Raw genomic sequence first — 18,011 nt, forward strand, 5'->3', positions numbered from 1 at the left:
CCCCACCATCAATATTTATTGTTTAATTAATCGCATTAAAGAAAGCTAATTCGCAATTTAAGAGTCCTCCTCGCACGCGCGGGTCTTTCGCATGGACGCTGTCAAAATTAAAAAATCGAAAAAAATAAACCCGCCCACGCGTTAATTGCCGACCGGAAGTGCGGCACTTCCCGTGGTGCCGCGCGCGCCTCCTCCACTTCGCCGTCGAGGTCATTTGTCGGCGCGGCGAGCAGCACGAGGAGGAGGAGGAAGACGACGACGAGAAAGGTGCCGATCCACGACCTCTCTCATCATCATCATCCTCACCTTCATCAATCATCGATAATCATCACCACCTCCTCCTCGTCTAGATAACGAAGAAGCGATCGGGGTCCCTCGGCAAACACCGGCCGCGGGGATCGGACGGCAACGGGGTTTTTTTTGTGGCTGTTGAGGAACGGGTCGGGCCCGGGTCGGGAGTGGCGGGAGGGAGGCGGTGTCCAGGGCCCCGTGGGCCGCGCGCGTTCCCGATGCCTCGGCGGCGTGTGGCGGGCGGGCGAGACCGCCGTGGAGAAGGCAGCGGAGTAGGAGAAAGGTGGGGGGGGGAATCTTTAGGGGGGGGGGGGACGCCCCCCCTGGTTTGTAGGTTTAGGGGGTTGCTGGGATCGTGTTGAGGCTGATAGTTGATTAGGAGAGGGGGGTGTGTGGGGGTCTCCCCCGGTGTGTGTGGTGAGGGATTGTTTTTACCTCTTGCGTTTCTGCGAGATGGGGTGCCAGACCGCAGAGTGAGGAGGGGGGGGCAGGTGAGAGGAAGGGGGGGGGGCTCGAGTGTTTGTGGGGGGCCAACGTGGACTCGGGGGGGGGGGGGGGCTCTTGCCGCTTACTCAAAATCGACGTCTATTGCTAAGGTGCGCTTGACGGCTACATTCATTTTTTGAATGGTGGTTGGGTGCTCGTGCTTGACTCCGGGTGGGTGGGTGGTGGGGGTGCTGTGCGGAGTGACGGCTCGCGGGTCCGAGTCACGAGACGCGATGTGGAGATGCAAAGTATGGGGGGGGGTGGGAAGCCGTGGAGGCGCCGCGGTGGCGGTGATGTTGGTGGTGATGATGGTGGTGATGATGGTGGTGGTGTTGGCGTTGATGTTGGCGGTGATTGTGCCGGTGGTGGCGATGGTGATGGTGGTGATGTTGGCGGTGATGTTGGCGGTGATGATGGGGGTGATGGTGGTGATGATGATGGTGGTGATGATGATGGTGGTGATGATGATGGTGGTGGTGTTGGTGATGATGGTGGTGGTGGTGGTGTTGGTGGTGGCGGTGGCGACTTGGTGGTGGTGGGGGTCCTTGCGGCAACTTCAGTGCGGGGTGACCTTGCGCGCGTCGCCGTCGCCAGCGAACACGGAAGCGCCATGTTGGGAGAGGCGATGGCGGCGACCTCTGCCGCCTGTGGACGTCTCGTCCGGCCGCTTTGTTTGTAGCTCTGCCGCCGCTAGCGCCATCGCTGTCCTTCCGCGCCGCTCTTCGATTCAACGAAGTTGCCGGCAAAGTCGACCCTTCCCCGACCTTCACGGACTCCCCCCACCACCACCTCCTCTCTCTCTCGCTGATCGTCTCCCGTTTACCGCCACGGTGCGGCGTCGTTGTTGCTCGCACCACCATCATCACCACCATCATTACCACCATCACCAACATCACCACCAGCACCACCAACACCACTATCGCCAACACCACCACCAACACCACTCACCACCAGCACCAACACCATCATCACCAACACCACTATCACCACCAACACCACTATCACCACCATCACCAACAACATCACCAACACCACCAACATCACTAACACCACCATCAACCACCACCAACAACCAACCATCTCGGCGGCCCCTCCATTTCTGATCTAACACGTCATTCAAGACTCACAATCTTGACCCATCTGGCTTAAGCCATTGTCCATTGAAACGCGTTCGTCCCGTAAACTGTAGCTGCTGGCCGTTGTGGCCCTTTTCTTCGTCTCATCAAATCATCTGGGTCATCCACGTCGCTTTACAACGGTTGTAATCGACACTGCTTAAATACATGTACAGACCATACGGTTTATACCCCGTGTTCTTGTAAAGGGAAATTGCGTTTCAGGTCCAAACGGAGTACAGGCGTTTCAATACGGGCAACACAATTTTTATTTTGTATTTTGTGTGTCTCCCTTGTGATGGGACTTTGTAGGATGAACGTTGAGTTTTATAAGGGGCACGGGTGACCAATAAGGTCTGAATTGGTCTGTAATGAGGTAGGGCGCTGATAAGGGCTTGACAGGTATGCAACGTCCTTCAAGGACCACCGTCAAAATCGCGGGGGTGGTGAGGTTGGTGGCTACCAAAATAACAAGAAGGCAGTTTTTTTTCTTCGAATTCTGTAACAACAATAATCAATATTTCAAGACCCGCAATGCATTGCGTGGTGAATCCGAGACGCCGGGAGGGAGGGGGGGTCCTGGATAAATAACCATCACGAAGCGGTTCCGGCATTTGCGTGTTGCCCACTCCCGCTGGTCCATGACCCACGTGGACCGCGTGCCTCTCTTTTTTTGGCGTTTGCGCGCATCGGACCCACGACGCTGCTGCATTCAAGGACCGGCCCGTGTCCGTGTCCTCACCTTCGCTGATGTGTCTCTCGGGCTCGTTTCTCTCGCTCGCCACGCGCATTCGACGCAGTCCCCCTTTTGACTATCCTGGCTTTTGAGGTCATCCTCGTTGCGCGCTGTGGACAAGTTCCTTCGGGAAGCACCACCTCGTGTCTACGACTGCAGGATCTTCCACTGCATCTGTCCACTACAAGTTGGCTACCCAGCGCACAGGCTGCTCATCCAGTGGCTCTTTTTCGCGACCGTGAGCGGCTATTTCAAGCGCCATCGCCCAAGCTCTTGACAAACCGCCAGGGCCATAAGATCGCAGTGTAGGATTGAAATAAATTCACGATAACAACCCACAATACATCTTTTGCAAGGTCGACCTGGGGAGGTTTGTTGCATGAAGATCGCGCAAACCCATGACCTACCGTGTCAAACCCCGGCTGCTGATGTAGCCCTCCCGCCACAGTGGCCCGTGCCTGACTTGCGGAGGGCCACCTGGATGAGTGAGATCCCCTCCCCGGGGGCGAGTGGCGGTAGCTTGAGACGGTGCCAGCGTGGCTGCCCTGAGGGGGGGTGGTGGGAGGGGGGTGGAGTGTGCGGACCGGCAAGCGGCGACCTTCAAAGTCCGCGCCGCGTCCCCTTGTCCGCGCCTGCCCTTGATGAGCTCGCTGCTACTGCTGCTGTTACTGCGCGTACGTGCCTTGCCTGCAGGGCGCTCATGGCGTTTAAGCCACGTGTGGGCCGGGCTTCGCTCGTTCGCTCTCTCTCTCTACCTGCTCTGTGTGTGTGGGTGAGGCAAGTTTCCTCATGCTTTGCGTGTATATGTGCGTGCACTGTGTGTGTTTAAGATTATCGTGGGGAGTGGTGGCGCAGCGGTTAGCGCGCTGCGCTATGAACCTGGAAACCCAAGTTCGATTCTCGCTCACACCCAACAACGGTGACGAATATGCTTAACCGGTCCTGGGCCTCCCCTAGGGCGACTCGGCCTCAAATGAATACCTGATGTGGTGTGTAAACATCGCCCCTAGGGAGACAAAGGCGGCCGGGCGTGCTACTAGCCACGCGCCGTACGCACATTGATGGGTGCTTGCTATCAGCACTTTCTTTCAATGCTGTGTTATGTAGTTTACCCTCAACACCAGGATCTCAAAGTGCAGGCTGTGGTGACGTCATCGCCACTTCGTGACCGGGTGCTGTCGTGTGCAAGCAGTGGCATTGTGGTTAGTTGACACATTAGGGGGCACAGGTGGAGCCAGTCATCTCAGTCCGTCAACCCATGGCACCTGGGTCTGTCCCGTGACCTGCCTGCGAGCCTTAGATACTTAACGGGGGGGCCTTAAAGTGCACAGCCTGCCACAAGCGCTGTGGTGATGTCACCGCCACTTGGTGGCGAATGGCGGTTGTTGTTGTGGTTGGCGCACTGGGCTACGCACCTGCCGATACCCGAGTTCAATTCCCAGCCACGGCTAACATCAGTGACCTGATATCTGATCTGATCGTCGGCCTCTCCTAGGTCGATTCTGGCTTTTATCAGTCGTCTGCTGAATAGCTCCAGTGGCCTCCTAATATTGGAAAGAAGAGCGTTCCAGACGGCTGCAGAAGCGAATCTGAAAGCGCGCGATACGGTGACCATCTTTGTTCAATGGCAGCCAATACACGCAGCTGTGAGGGATGACTGGAGTTTGCGTGATGATGGTTTATGCTCCTTGATGAGATCAGCGAGGTATTGTGGTTCATTTGTGGCAAGCACTTGGTGTGGATTGATTGCGTGTGAGGCACATTGTGAAGTCGTAGATGATGACGGTGATGACGACGATGAAGGATTGGACGTCTTGTGTGTGAACGTGTGCTTTGCAGATGCTGGCCACACGTATGCTGAGTTTGATGGGACGGAGGGCGCTCGCCACCACGGCGGCGCGGCACGGCCACGGTATGGGTGACACGGGCGCAGTGGCACCCACAGTACCCCCCACAGTACCCACAGCATATTGCACCCCTGTGCAGCACACACACGCACCCATACAGCGCACACACAGACACCCATTACGCCTGTGTACAGCTCACACACGCACCCATACAGCGCACACACAGACACCCATTACGCCTGTGTGCAGCTCACACACACACCCATACAGCGCACACACAGACACCCATTACGCCTGTGTACAGCTCACACACGCACCCATACAGCGCACACACAGACACCCATTACGCCTGTGTGCAGCTCGCACACGCACCCATACAGCGCACACACAAACACCCATATTACGCCTGTGTACAGCTCACACACGCACCCATACAGCGCACACACAAACACCCACTGCGCCTGTGTGCAGCTCACACACACGCACCATACAGCGCACCCACTGCACCTGGGCGTAGCTCACACGCACCCGTAGAGAGAAAACCAAATGGAGCAAAGGAAAGTACAGCAATGGAGCATATTGCAATCGGAAGAACAACTAAAATCGACACTTTTTTTTACAGAAGTCTCGTTTTCCTTGACCGTCCATTTCACCTACCGTTGATTCTCAATGGTGGAGGTGTAGAATAACTTATGGTTTGGCTGTGACTCCCGTCCGTCATTGGCCTGGATCCAGTGTTCCATTTGGCATTGCATTTTGCGCAGTGCAGTCTCCATTACTGCGGCGTCTACAATCGGTTGAATTTTTTTATCGTCTTGAAAACACGACGTGTAGGACATGACAATTGTCTTATCGTTTCTTTTTTTTTAAAGGTAATCTTTCTGACCTTCCAGGTGTGCTCAAATAACGAGTGAACCCCGGGGGGGTCACTCTTGCAAATGAGACTCATACTGGTCTCCGGACTTCTTACCCGATTTAACAAAATAACACCTGAAACCTGAATCGGTGCAATTGAAAACGCGACTCATTTTTGAATGTAAAAGCTCAATTTGGCGTGCCATTCTAGTCAACTGTTTCCTCAACCTTTGGACACTTGCGTTTTTCATTGTAAATAGCAAACATATTAAGGGTTTGCAATGCATAAATAATGATTGTTTGCTTGTGTGTACATGTGATGTCACGTGTCGTTTTATATTTCTAGTTACACATAAGCTTATTTTTGACCCTGTGTAGAGATTATATTACTGTAAAGCATCTCTTGAGGAATAATCGTTTGGGCATCTTTGAAATGTTTTTTGCGTGCATGTGCCCGCGTTTAGTTACGGTCTGCGCAGTAAATTTCGGGTCACAAGACAACATGTCTCGCTGTTACAAATGAGCGATTTTCGCCAACGCTTACCGCCTTGGCAAACTCAGCCGGTGACAAATTCCACATTTTCATGGCAGAGACGAGTCTATCCATGGGACGCCAACTGCTGCACTTATTCAGTGCTGTTAATTGTTTCCCAAATTAGCACTTTCCCACCAGGGGAGTCGTGATGCCCTCTGTGGGGCAGAGGGAGGAAGGGTTTTAAGATAAGTTTTAAGTCATGTACAGTTGTCGCACACCTCCGTCGCACTTGCACACCTAAACCTTTTGCTACTTGCAGTAATTGCGAGTCGTAATCCTGCTCCTGGGCGATCCGGTCAACGGCACGATGAAATGGCGTTGCGATTGTGTCGTGCGCTGACACTCGTGCAAAGTGAAAGCACGGAGTAGGGACGATGGTGCCGTTGGTGCGGATCCTGCTGATGGTGTTAACGGTGCCGATGGTACTGATGATGCCGACGCTCCTGATGATGCTGACGGTGTCAATGGTTTTGACGGTGCTGACGATGCTGACGGTTTGTACAGCGGTGGTTGCAAAGCCCGAGGAGTGGAGCCTGCCCCAGTACACGGACCGCATGGACGTGCCGCTGCCCGACATCCCCTACGTGCGCGACCTCGCGTCGCATCAGCTCGCGCTCAAGGAGAAGGAGAAGGGACCCTGGACGGCGCTCAGCCAAGCCGAGAAGCTGGCGCGTGAGTGGCGCACGCACCCAAAGACAAAGATCCCCCGTGTAGCCTCAACAGACCGTTGGGGCAGTTGCTTGTTTGCGAGTAGCATCTATGAAGGCCGGCACGGCACACCAGAGGGTGGGTGGCCAGCACACCACGCCCGGCCGCCTTTGTCTCCCCAAGTGGTGATGTTTACACACTGCACCAGGTACTCATTTGAAGCTGAGTCGACCTAGGGGAGCCCCAGGACCGGTTCAGATTATCGTCACTGATGTTCGCCGTAAGTGGGAAATAGCCGTAAGCGGGGTTCGTAGTGCAGTCCGCTAATCGCGATACTTCCACTCCACATGCACATACACACACAAAGCTAAAGGATCCCCCTTTTAGAGCCTTTAACGGTGCCGAGATGTTAACTCGCTCACCCGGTATCCAGGAGGTTGTGGGTTCGATCCAGACCCTGACGCCTGTTGAATATTTGGAGTTTGCGGTGTCTCCCTCTCCCTGTGGTCGCGTGGATTTTTCTCCGGGTCTTCCCGTTTTTCCCTCCACATTTTAGAATGAACGTGCGTTTAGAGTATTTGGCTGCTGTGAATTTCCATGTGATAAGGCCGCTTTGTTGATCTATCATTTGTGGCCAGGTTACTTCTCAAAGAGCTATACAGCTTGGTGGGCCTTTCCTGGTAAAATGAAAGTTTAGTGTTGGTCTTTATTCGTAACGTTTGGGAGATTGCTTCGTGGTTTTTGAGTGCCTGCCCCTGCCACCTAATTGCTGCAACCCTCTTCCCACGATCCCTCACGTTTACCTCTGCACCGCGACGGGTGCGGCGTGGGCTAAGCCACCTTAGCCTTAATGGTTACGCATATTAAAATAAGAGTGTGATGGCTAAAGGACAGAGGCAGAGACTTCTTTCCTGTAAGATAGCTTGACTGTTTCGCTTTCCCTCGCTCTGCTATTTTTTGTCGTGCTTTTCGCGAGAGCTAAAGTATAAATAATGGATCGCTGCACGGAGCCCAAACGCTCCTCAGGGCACTGCTCATGCGGAGCAGAATTCAACTAGCCTAGAACCGCCCATGTATGTTGGACCTCTTTCGCATTGTACATAGCCAATCGTACTAAATCGTTGGTGAGGGAAAATCAAGTTTCTACCATGCTTTGGGGGGGGTTAGTCCAGATCATCATCACGATCTATGGACCAATAGCCCATAGGGAGGTGTCTGCTTCACATTTCGTAATTTGTTTCCACTTTCCTCTGCCTTGTGCCGCTATGGCTCAAGTAGTGGCCACATCTTGTCTGGAACCAATCTCTCATGTCGCCGTCATCGTCAAGCCATTAACTCCGTTAGGTCTTCCTCTCTTTCCGCCCTCTTCCATTTTTTTCCGAACAACACCACACCTTTTAAATGTTCCTGTTGTTGTCCATCCTACTACACGTGTGTCCAAAGAGTGCCTGGTTCCTTCTCATCTCTGCCCGCATCATCGGGTTGTCTTCTTCTTTGTGCCACCTTTTTCTTCTCGTCCGGATAAGGGGCCTAATATATCCACAAGGGGGCGCACACACTGCTTACGTGGCAATGCATCATTACACACGTGGGAATACTCTGCTCAATTATGAAGACACAAATGTGCTACTGCCACCTACGCAAATTGGCATACACATGCACGGAGATGTGTCGCCCATATGCACAGGGCTAAAAGGCCACCTTTATTAATTGATTAAACCTTCGCTCCTCTTGCTTTATGTAGTGCCACAGGAACCTATCCTGCTAACAATAATAGTTACTTGTGTGTATATATATTGAACTTCTTTCACACCGTACATAGCCATTCATGCTAATCGGAGGGGCAGGGAAAGGGACGACAAGCTAAACACTAAAAGCAGTTCTTCAGAAAATTAGTTTTCCATCTAGAATTAAAAGTGCATGGCTCCAGTGACTTCCCAAAATCGGAAGGAAGAGCGTTCCAGACGGCCGCAGAAGCGCATCCGAGAGCGCGCGATGCGGTGACCGTCTTTGTTCGAGGGTTAGCCAAAAGCCTCTGCTGCGAGGATGACCGGAGTTTGCGTGGTGGTGGTTTATGCTCCCCTTGACGAGATCGGCGAGGTATTGTGGTTCATTTGTGGAAAGCATCGTGCACGAGTCCGACCTTACCTTGAGGCCTACTCAACACCTCGCCAACGTGTATGCACATTGTGTCACCCATGTGACCAAATCTCCCGGAATGTGTCCCCCCTCCGATCTCGTTAGGTCTCGGAAGCTAAGCAATGTTACACGGTTATATTACGTTCATAAATCGGGATTATTCATGGTAAATTGTGGCCCCCTTATTGTAAAATGACGGCGATTGTTGGCACCGGTGCTGTCGATGCCCTTGTCCTCCTGCGCCTCCGCTCGAAGATTTGCAAATTGTTCGAGTTTTGAGATACTCCCATGATGTTGAATTTTTTTTTAGTTAGATTGCGTAAATATAAATGTCGTTAAACCCGCCACCACCCGACACAGCCAATTAGTAAGGTTTGTCACGTAACCAAAACATGGCCAATTCATTACTAGTACAGCACACCGGTGTGTTGGAGACCAAATCCACAATATGTCCAATCTGAGTACGACTTTTCACCAATAATTACAACCAGCTTCATCAGGCGACAGCCAGATTTGTGGTGAAATCCTCCTGTTTCGTTCCTTAAATTGAGGGATGGCTGTGATGAAGTCACTTGTGAGCCCTTCACCTGCGAAGTGGGGGGATTAATGAATGCATATGAATTAAAATGGGTATCTATTGCCAGTTGGCTGTGTCGGGTGGTGGCGGCTTTAACGACACATTTATATTTATGCGATATATCCCAAAAAAAACTCTACTATGGATGATATTGGTCACGAGATACTACTCGCGCGAATGACTCTGTCAAAATGACGCATTGTTGGGCCAAGCAGGCTTTTTAGCCATGGGTGGGCGACCACCACAGGCACCGACAAGTTGCCGCAGGTCTTTGCGTTAAGCGATTTGGTTGCACGCAACACAGCAGTGCGACTGATATGCTACAGACTGCTCCCGTCTTTAAGCAGCTCCACGTTGTTTCCCCCCCCCCACCTCTCCCTCCCCCGGCATGCAGTGTACCGCATCATGTTCAACAAGACGTACGCGGAGATGGATCAGCCCTCGCACGAGTGGAAGACTGTGCTTGGAGCGGTGTTCTTCTTCTTCGGATTCACGGGACTGCTCATCATCTGGCAGCGCCACTACGGTGAGGGCCCCCCCCCTGGCACCCCCACGCACCCCCACGCACCCCCACACGTACGCTCACGTGCTCGCACGCACGCTCACGCGCTCGCACGTACGCACACTCACTCGGGGGCCGCGCTCGAGTCCTGCCCAGCACTGGGAAGACTGAACCGGATCAACCGGAACAAACCTCAGATGTGACAAAGTGATAAATCTGTTCTGGGCCCTCGGACAATTAATCTGTTCTGAAAGTCACTTGTACACACCCCCACCCCCCTATTCGACTGGCACATTCGAGCAGAGCCCGAACCAAACCGGAATATGCTGGCCTCACGAGACACGCGACTCTGGCTTGGGGCCAGATCAAAGGCAGGGCTAAATATGCGTCCATCGCGTTTGACGTTGGTTGGTAAACCGAGGACGACACCGCGTCTTCTGCTATGGGACTCGACCCCCGCGTCGGCTGCATGCGCCTCGACTAATTACTACGTCAATTTAACACGAAGGCGTTCGCGACCAAATATTATTCATAATTCTGGCAAAATCGCCTGATGAAGCTGGTTGTAATTACCAGGGAAACGTGGTGCTCAAATTGTAAATGCTGTTGGTTTACTCTCCAACACACCGGTGTGCTGAAGTAACGAATTGGCCACGTTTTGTTTACTTGACATACCTTAATAATTGGCTGTGTTGGGTGGTGGCGGGTTTAACGACACATATTTACTCGATCTCACCCAAAAAAACACATTATTTTGGACAATTACTCCGTGCCGGCGGCACGACTCTGCTTCTGCGGCGGGCAAACAAACCCGGCGCACCCCGTGGCGAGGTGTCTCGGCGCAGCCTCGGCACTGCTCGTCTGTGCCGACACCTGATTTTAGTTGGATGCGAAATAAGTTCTACATACATAGAGATGTTACGACGGCTGTGGTACGTTAAACGTGCGTTGCGATGTGTCTTCCCCCTCCCGCAGTGTTCGGGCCGGTGCCGCACACGCTGTCCGAGGAGTGGGTTGCGATGCAGACCAAGAGGATGCTGGACATGCGCGTCAACCCCGTGGAGGGCTTCTCCTCCCAGTGGGACTACGAGAAGAACGAGTGGAAGAAGTGAATTGTCGACGGCGTCGCCAACACCACCACCACCAACACCACCCGCTCGCCAAACTCGGCGTGCGTGCGAGTGTGCGTGCGTGTACGGGTATCCCATCTGTCACACCCACTGCTAAAAGCGGACGTGGCCTGCGTCATGCCGGAGAGATGATGGGCTTCTCTGAGCTTCTTCTCTGAGCTTCTTCTTTGGGCTTCTCCAGGCCCTCCCCCCCTCCCCTCCTCGCGTGCGTCCCTTCATGATTGGTACACGACCATAGGGGCCAAGTCCGCTTCTGCCCACTCTTCAGATCGGGAACCGTTAACAGATGTAATATCTAAATGAAGAATTTGTGAATAAAGCATAGCCCTTACAATGAATGAAGTCCTCTCGTTGACCGTTTCCTTGCTTGAGTGCAAGCGCGTAGCGTGGGGGGGTTCCTGGCCAAGCGTCTCCTTCGTGTTTCCCTGCGCGGCGTTTTCATGGGCTTAGATTGCGTGTGTATGTGTGTTTTTTGTGTGTGCGCGATTGTTGTACAGCCCTTCTTTCAGTCCACTGATATGGGAGAGGGTTTCCCCTTGTACACAGTGTGGGGGTAAGTTGATCTCGATTAACCGATTTTTACGACATTGAAACGAAACAAAAATGGCGGTGGTGATACATCGAGACCTTTCTTTGCCAGTATCATAGTTTGAAAAATAATAGGTTTTACCCTTTCTGGCCATCAAACAGTTGCTAACGTGTTCAAACCAAATAGATACCTTGAGCAAGGAATCGTGTGCTCGACTCGAGCTATAAATGCTCTGGTTACGTGCATTGTCTTTGTTACTACTCGCCTTGTAGGTCACACTGGTGAGACTAGGCCATAAAGAAGGCCGTCTCGTGTCTCTCAAGGATAATGCATTTATCAGAACGTGTTAGTTTGCATGTCAACCACAAGCACGTGTGGTTGACAGAAGGGGGTAAACACCGATTATTTTTCATTGCGGTGGTGACTTTGCATTTTTGGAGACGTCCAAAGAAAAGCCAATTCATCCTTGGCACGAAAGTCACGGTGACGGCCGTCAATTCGTGACAAGTGGGCACTTCCGTTTAATGTCCGAAAGAAAGTTTGGCGTCGCGACGACTTGGGCAAGCCTGATTTGTGGTACAATTAAAGTAGTACCACGGTGTTCTTGCGTATAAATTACATTTCGTCCGGTTATCACTTAACTCCTAAAAGCTTACATTGTCGTAGTTATGAACGCGGTTATAACCTTATTGTTCAGTCGGCTTTCCAATTTCACCGCGAATCTCCGTTGAACGGTTGTGGTTGCAGAAGCCACCCGCTTATTACGGGGTTTGACTAATCTGCTTGAGTTGGGAGGAACGCAAGACTCGAGATGCACACCCAATGAGCAAAGATCCAAAGGGCCTTTGGTTGGTCGCAACCCGGAGAGAACCCATGCACGTGAGCGGGCAGCACTCGTCTGTACAGACAACAGGTGGTGAGATGTTAACTACCTCGCCTGGTATACAGGAGGTCGTGGGTTCGATCCCGACCCTGACGCCTGCTGCTGTATATTTGGAGTTTGCGTGTCAATCATCATCACGGTGGATAGGGGATGTTAATTCCCTCACCTGGTATGCAGGAGGTCGTGGGTTCGATCCCGACGCAGATGCCTGCTGCTGTATATTTAGAGTCGGTGTGTCTCTCTCCCGGTGGTTGTGTGGATTTTTCTTGGGATCCTCCGGTTTTTCCCCTCCACATTTAGAATCAAGGTGCGTTTAGAGTATTTGTGGCTGCGAAACATTTCCAAGCTACAAGCCACTTCGTTGAGCTATGATTTGTAATAGCCAGGTCGCTTCTGAAAAAAACAGCTACGTATCTCAGTTGGGGTTCACTTGGTAAAAGAAAGTTTTTAAAAATATATATATTAGGTGGGAGTCCACACTTTTTGCCGTACCGCATTCGAGCAAGCCAGGCTACGGCTCTTTCCAATCGTCTTCCACGGGTTGAAGGAAGTTTCACAACGTGTATGTGTGTGTGTGATCCACCACGTCCTGGCTGCTTCCTGCACCACTGCAGGTAGCCACCACTGGGCGCCCGACTCTTCAGTGTGAAAGGTGCGTAGCAGAGGTCGCAACCGGGTACCCGATACCCGTACCCTACCCGATAACCCGGCTACCCGTACCCGGCCGGGTACGGGTACCCGTTTGCGACCCTGGTGCGGCCGGGTACGGGTAAGTAATCAAAACCCGTTTGCGTCCTCTGGTGCGTAGCAGTACAGCGATGGAAGTGAGAATTTCATGTAAAAAAAAAAATGACAAACGCAGCACGAACTTTTTTTTTGTTTACTGTAGTCACACAGGATAGTACAATCTTACAGCAAGACAACTGTACAACTGGTTTGTATGAACAGTGTAAATACAGGCGGAGGTGTTTTATCACATGAGATACAGTATTGTCAATTTGCATATGCTAAAAAAAATGTGAAAGCCTTACAAGAACTGCTTATACACACGCAGATGCAAATGCTCGTTATCACGTGAACCTTAACATGACGGTACATTTTAAAATAGAGCAGTAATGCACTTATTATTGTGATCATACCTAATGTATACGATTTCATAAATTAACAAATCATTAAATATATACCTACTGTTGTCAGTTCCAAACAGTGGGAGGGAAGGAAGCGAAATAGGAAGAAAAAAACAATATAATCAAACAGTGTGCGCTGGTGATAGCATCGTTAAATAGAGACAATTTCGTACGCGGGGAAGATTGTGGGTGAGAACTTCTTTCACACACACACAAACACACCTGGTACGTGTGTGAGAACTTCTTTCGCACCGTACGGAGCCAATTGGAGGTGCTGCAGGAGGGAGAGGTGGGGCTGACGTGGCCTGGCATGAGGCCGCTCACGTCTTTTTATTTGACGAGTCGAAACGTCACGAAACCCGCGTTCTGTTCCCACGACTCGAGACGGCTGGAATTGCTCACAAACTCCTGACCACAAGCTCAGCTTTAGGGGCCACCATCATATTTGTATAACCCCCCCTCCCCCCCTCCCTTTGAGTAGAGCAGGCACGGAACATAACGCGCACACACACACAGCTCCCTCCAGGCAAAACTTTTTGCTTTTACACCCAAGGGACAGGAGTGCGTGCGCGTCTTATCCGCGCTAATACGTGGAGCTCAATCCAAACGCCATTGCCAGACCCACAGATATGAAAAACTTGATTTGGAGCTTTCGTAACTGCAGGAATTATTATTTGGAATAAAACTATTTTTTTATTTTAGCAGGTAAGGCCCCCAACTAAGCTAGATAGCTAGATATTTTTTCTCTCCCCGAAGCGACCTGTCCACAAATGATAGGTCAACGAAGTGGCTCAGCACGTGGCAATGCATCGCAGCCAAAGAACTCTTAAAAACGCGTGACGTTGATTCTAAATGTGGAGGGAATAACCGGCGAAAAATCCATGCGACCACGGGGAGGGGGACGCAAACTCCAAATATACAGCAGGTCGTCAGGGTCGGGATCGAACCCACGCACTCCTGCACACCAGGCGAGGGAGTTAACATCTCTGAGCCACCGCGATATCGAGACACTGGTGGCGGATATCTCACTTTGGGACCACAATATTTTCCCACACGCAGAAGAAAAGAACCCCTTCCCACGCGGCCCGTTGCCTTGATCACATCCCAAGACGAAGACGTTACTAGCACAACAAATATAACAACCTGCCACAGAGGGTGAAAGAACACAAAGTAAAGTGTTTACATGCACTTTAGCTGCCAGCAATACCGACGTTAGTTACAATTGACATCGTGGTCGTTAACCGACAAGAATAATAACAAGAACGAAGAGCACAACGACGACTTTACATGGCCCGCCCACGATCACCGAGAGCCGAACGCGATGGGAATGCAGAGTTCGCGTGAAGTTGATTGTAGGTACTCTTAGGTTTTTTCGGTAAAGTCACGTAGGTAAAAAATAAAAAAATAAAAATAATAGAAAAAATAATTAATATAAGAGAAATTAGTATTTTATTTATATTATTTTTTCTATTATGTTTATTATTTATTTTTATTTTTTACCTACGTGACTTTACCGAAAAAACCTAAGAGTATGAATCCTTGCAGTCACGAAAGTTTCAAATCTAGAATTGATTGGAGGTGTTGTGTCCTTGTGTGCACTACAGCTCCTGTCACCCTGCACCACAGCTCCCGTCACCCTGCACCACAGCTCCCGTCACCCTGCACCACAGCTCCCGTCACCCTGCACCACAGCTCCCGTCACCCTGCACCACAGCTCCCGTCACCCTGCACCACAGCTCCCGTCACCCTGCACCACAGCTCCCGTCACCCTGCACCACAGCTCCCGTCACCCTGCACCACAGCTCCCGTCACCCTGCACCACAGCTCCCGTCACCCTGCACCACAGCTCCCGTCACCCTGCACCACAGCTCCCGTCACCCTGCACCACAGCTCCCGTCACCCAGCACCACAGCTCCCGTCACCCTGCACCACAGCTCCCGTCACCCTGCACCACAGCTCCCGTCACCCTGCACCACAGCTCCCGTCACCCTGCACCACAGCTCCCGTCACCCTGCACCACAGCTCCCGTCACCCTGCACCACAGCTTCCGTCACCCTGCACCACAGCTTCCGTCACCCTGCACCACAGCTCCCGTCACCCTGCACCACAGCTTCCGTCACCCTGCACCACAGCTTCCGTCACCCTGCACCACAGCTTCCGTCACCCTGCACCACAGCTTCCGTCACCCTGCACCACAGCTCCCGTCACCCTGCACCACAGCTTCCGTCACCCTGCACCACAGCTTCCGTCACCCTGCACCACAGCTCCCGTCACCCTGCACCACAGCTTCCGTCACCCTGCACCACAGCTTCCGTCACCCTGCACCACAGCTTCCGTCACCCTGCACCACAGCTCCCGTCACCCTGCACCACAGCTTCCGTCACCCTGCACCACAGCTTCCGTCACCCTGCACCACAGCTTCCGTCACCCTGCACCACTCACAAGCTCCTCCTTCCTTACCGCGAGGCTCACCACACGGGCTACGTCTCTCTTCGCACAGGGAGCTCTTGGAGATGTTCAGAGCCCACTCTACACCATGCTGGCGAGATGTCTCCGAAGGAGGTGGGGGGTAACCCCACACTTTACCCCACCGCATGCGACCTGCCGATCGACTCCTGAAGTTACTTTAATCGCTCTTTGTTTCACCCTTCCGATTAACGACGCTTCAAACTCGTATCGAAACAACACTGGCGGGGGGGGGGGGGGTGGCAAGACTGCCCAGGTGCCGCCATTTGTATCTCAGACCACAGTAGCCAGTAGCGGGCACACAGGCTGCCTGCCCCGCTGCTGTGCCAGGCGGCAGGGGGAGGTCGTGTCGGGGAGGTCGTGTGGGGGAGGTCGTGTCGGGGAGGTCGTGTGGAGGAGGTCGTGTGGAGGAGGTCGTGTGCAGGAGGTCGTGTGGAGGAGGTCGTGTGGAGGAGGTCGTGTGGCGGAGGTCGTGTGGCGGAGGTCGTGTGGGGGAGGTTGTGTCGGGGAGGTCGTGTGGAGGAGGTCGTGTGGAGGAGGTCGTGTGGAGGAGGCCGTGTCGGGGAGGTCGTCTCGGGGAGGTCGTGTGGAGGAGGTCGTGTGGCGGAGGTCGTGTGGCGGAGGTCGTGTGGCGGAGGTCGTGTGGCAGAGGTCGTGTCGGGGAGGTCGTGTCGGGGAGGTCGTGTCGCGGAGGTCGTGTCGGGGAGGTCGTGTCGCGGAGGTCGTCTCGGGGGAAGTCGTGTCGCGGAGGTCGTCTCGGGGGAAGTCGTGTCGGGGAGGTCGTGTCGGGGAGGCCGTCCAGGCTGCAGCGGACAGTGGGTCAGGCATCTGGCGCGGGTCAGCAACTGCGCGTTCAGCGACGAATCAACGGGGTCACACTCTCATGCTAGGTCCCACGTGTGCTGGACTGCTAGACTCAAATATTTTTTTAATTGTATTTGACCAGGTAAGGCCCCATTGAGTTATTACAGATATTTTTTGCATAAGCGACCTGGCTATCGCAAATGACAGCTCAACGAAGTGGCCTATTGTCACGTGGACATTTAAGGCACCCAAATGCTCTAAGCGCGTAACTTGATTCTCAATGCGGAGGGAAAAGCTGGAGGTTCCGGGGAAAAATCCACACATGGGGGAGAGTGGGACAGACACGCTACAGAGTTGTTACATTCGTAAAGAACGGAAGGACGCGAGGGCTTGGCAAGATTTAGATTTTTTTTTAAACATAGCAACTCTATTTAAATCTTCCTGCACTAATGTCAACCAGCCACCGGGCATGCCGGGTAGGGTGCAGCTTGCCTGACACCAGCCCATTTGGTACCACCCAGGTTGGCGGGTCGCAGGGGTTCGCGTGACCTATCCGTGCGGGACCCGGTCCCGGGGTGGGGGGGGGGCTTTTCCGACAGCTTTGGTTTCTCTCAACGCACGTAAAACATTTTAAGTCGAATTACGCACTGGCCGAACGTGTCCCAATGTAGCGGGGAACCTCCCGAAACGAGGTCCCTTGGAGAGATGCGACTTCGACGTGGCCATTAATTTAAGAAATGAGAGGAACATATGAAGATCCCCCCCCATTGCCTCTAACTGCAGGCGACAGACTCATAGTGGGGGTCTATGAACGGTACACAGGCGACGGACTCATAGTGGGGGTCTATGAGCGGTACACAGGCGACGGACTCATAGTGGGGGTCTATGAGCGGTACACAGGCGACGGACTCGTAGTGGGGGTCAATGAACGGTACACAGGCGACGGACTCTTAGTGGGGGTCAATGAACGGTACACAGGCGACGGACTCTTAGTGGGGGTCAATGAACGGTACACAGGCAACAGACTCATAGTGGGGGTCTATGAACGGCACACAGGCGATGGACTCATAGTGGGGGTCTATGAATGGTACACAGGCGTCGGACTCATAGTGGGGGTCTATGAACACGGGGGACAGAACTTGCCAGTGGCTCGAGGGAAGGATGCTGGTTGCCACGCTTGAAATCAACGCGGTCACAACAAACGCGACAAAATATTAAAATGTTAAAAGTCACGTCCTTTTCGCAAAAGGAATCGGTGGGGGGCGGGGGTCGGGGCACACGACCGCTAAAACCTCGTGCGCCGGACCACGGCTCGAAACGTGAAACTCGCGGGGAGGCCAC

At 52.9% G+C, this 18,011-nt stretch overlaps 1 protein-coding gene across 1 annotated transcript; it reads left to right on the forward strand.

Moving 5' to 3' along the window:
• Positions 1-133: 133 nt before the first annotated feature.
• COX4I1 (cytochrome c oxidase subunit 4I1) lies at positions 134-11,199 on the forward strand. The gene is made up of 5 exons (XM_078617574.1): positions 134-267; positions 4,468-4,540; positions 6,370-6,537; positions 9,624-9,755; positions 10,707-11,199. The coding sequence occupies exons 2-5, from the start codon at positions 4,468-4,470 to the stop codon at positions 10,841-10,843; spliced, it is 510 nt and encodes a 169-aa protein (XP_078473700.1). The 5' UTR covers positions 134-267; the 3' UTR covers positions 10,844-11,199.
• The last annotated feature ends 6,812 nt before the right edge of the window (positions 11,200-18,011 follow it).

Source organism: Lampetra planeri, chromosome 54, assembly GCF_965212315.1.
Source record: "Lampetra planeri chromosome 54, kcLamPlan1.2.h2, whole genome shotgun sequence".
Taxonomy (NCBI): Eukaryota; Metazoa; Chordata; class Hyperoartia; order Petromyzontiformes; family Petromyzontidae; genus Lampetra; species Lampetra planeri.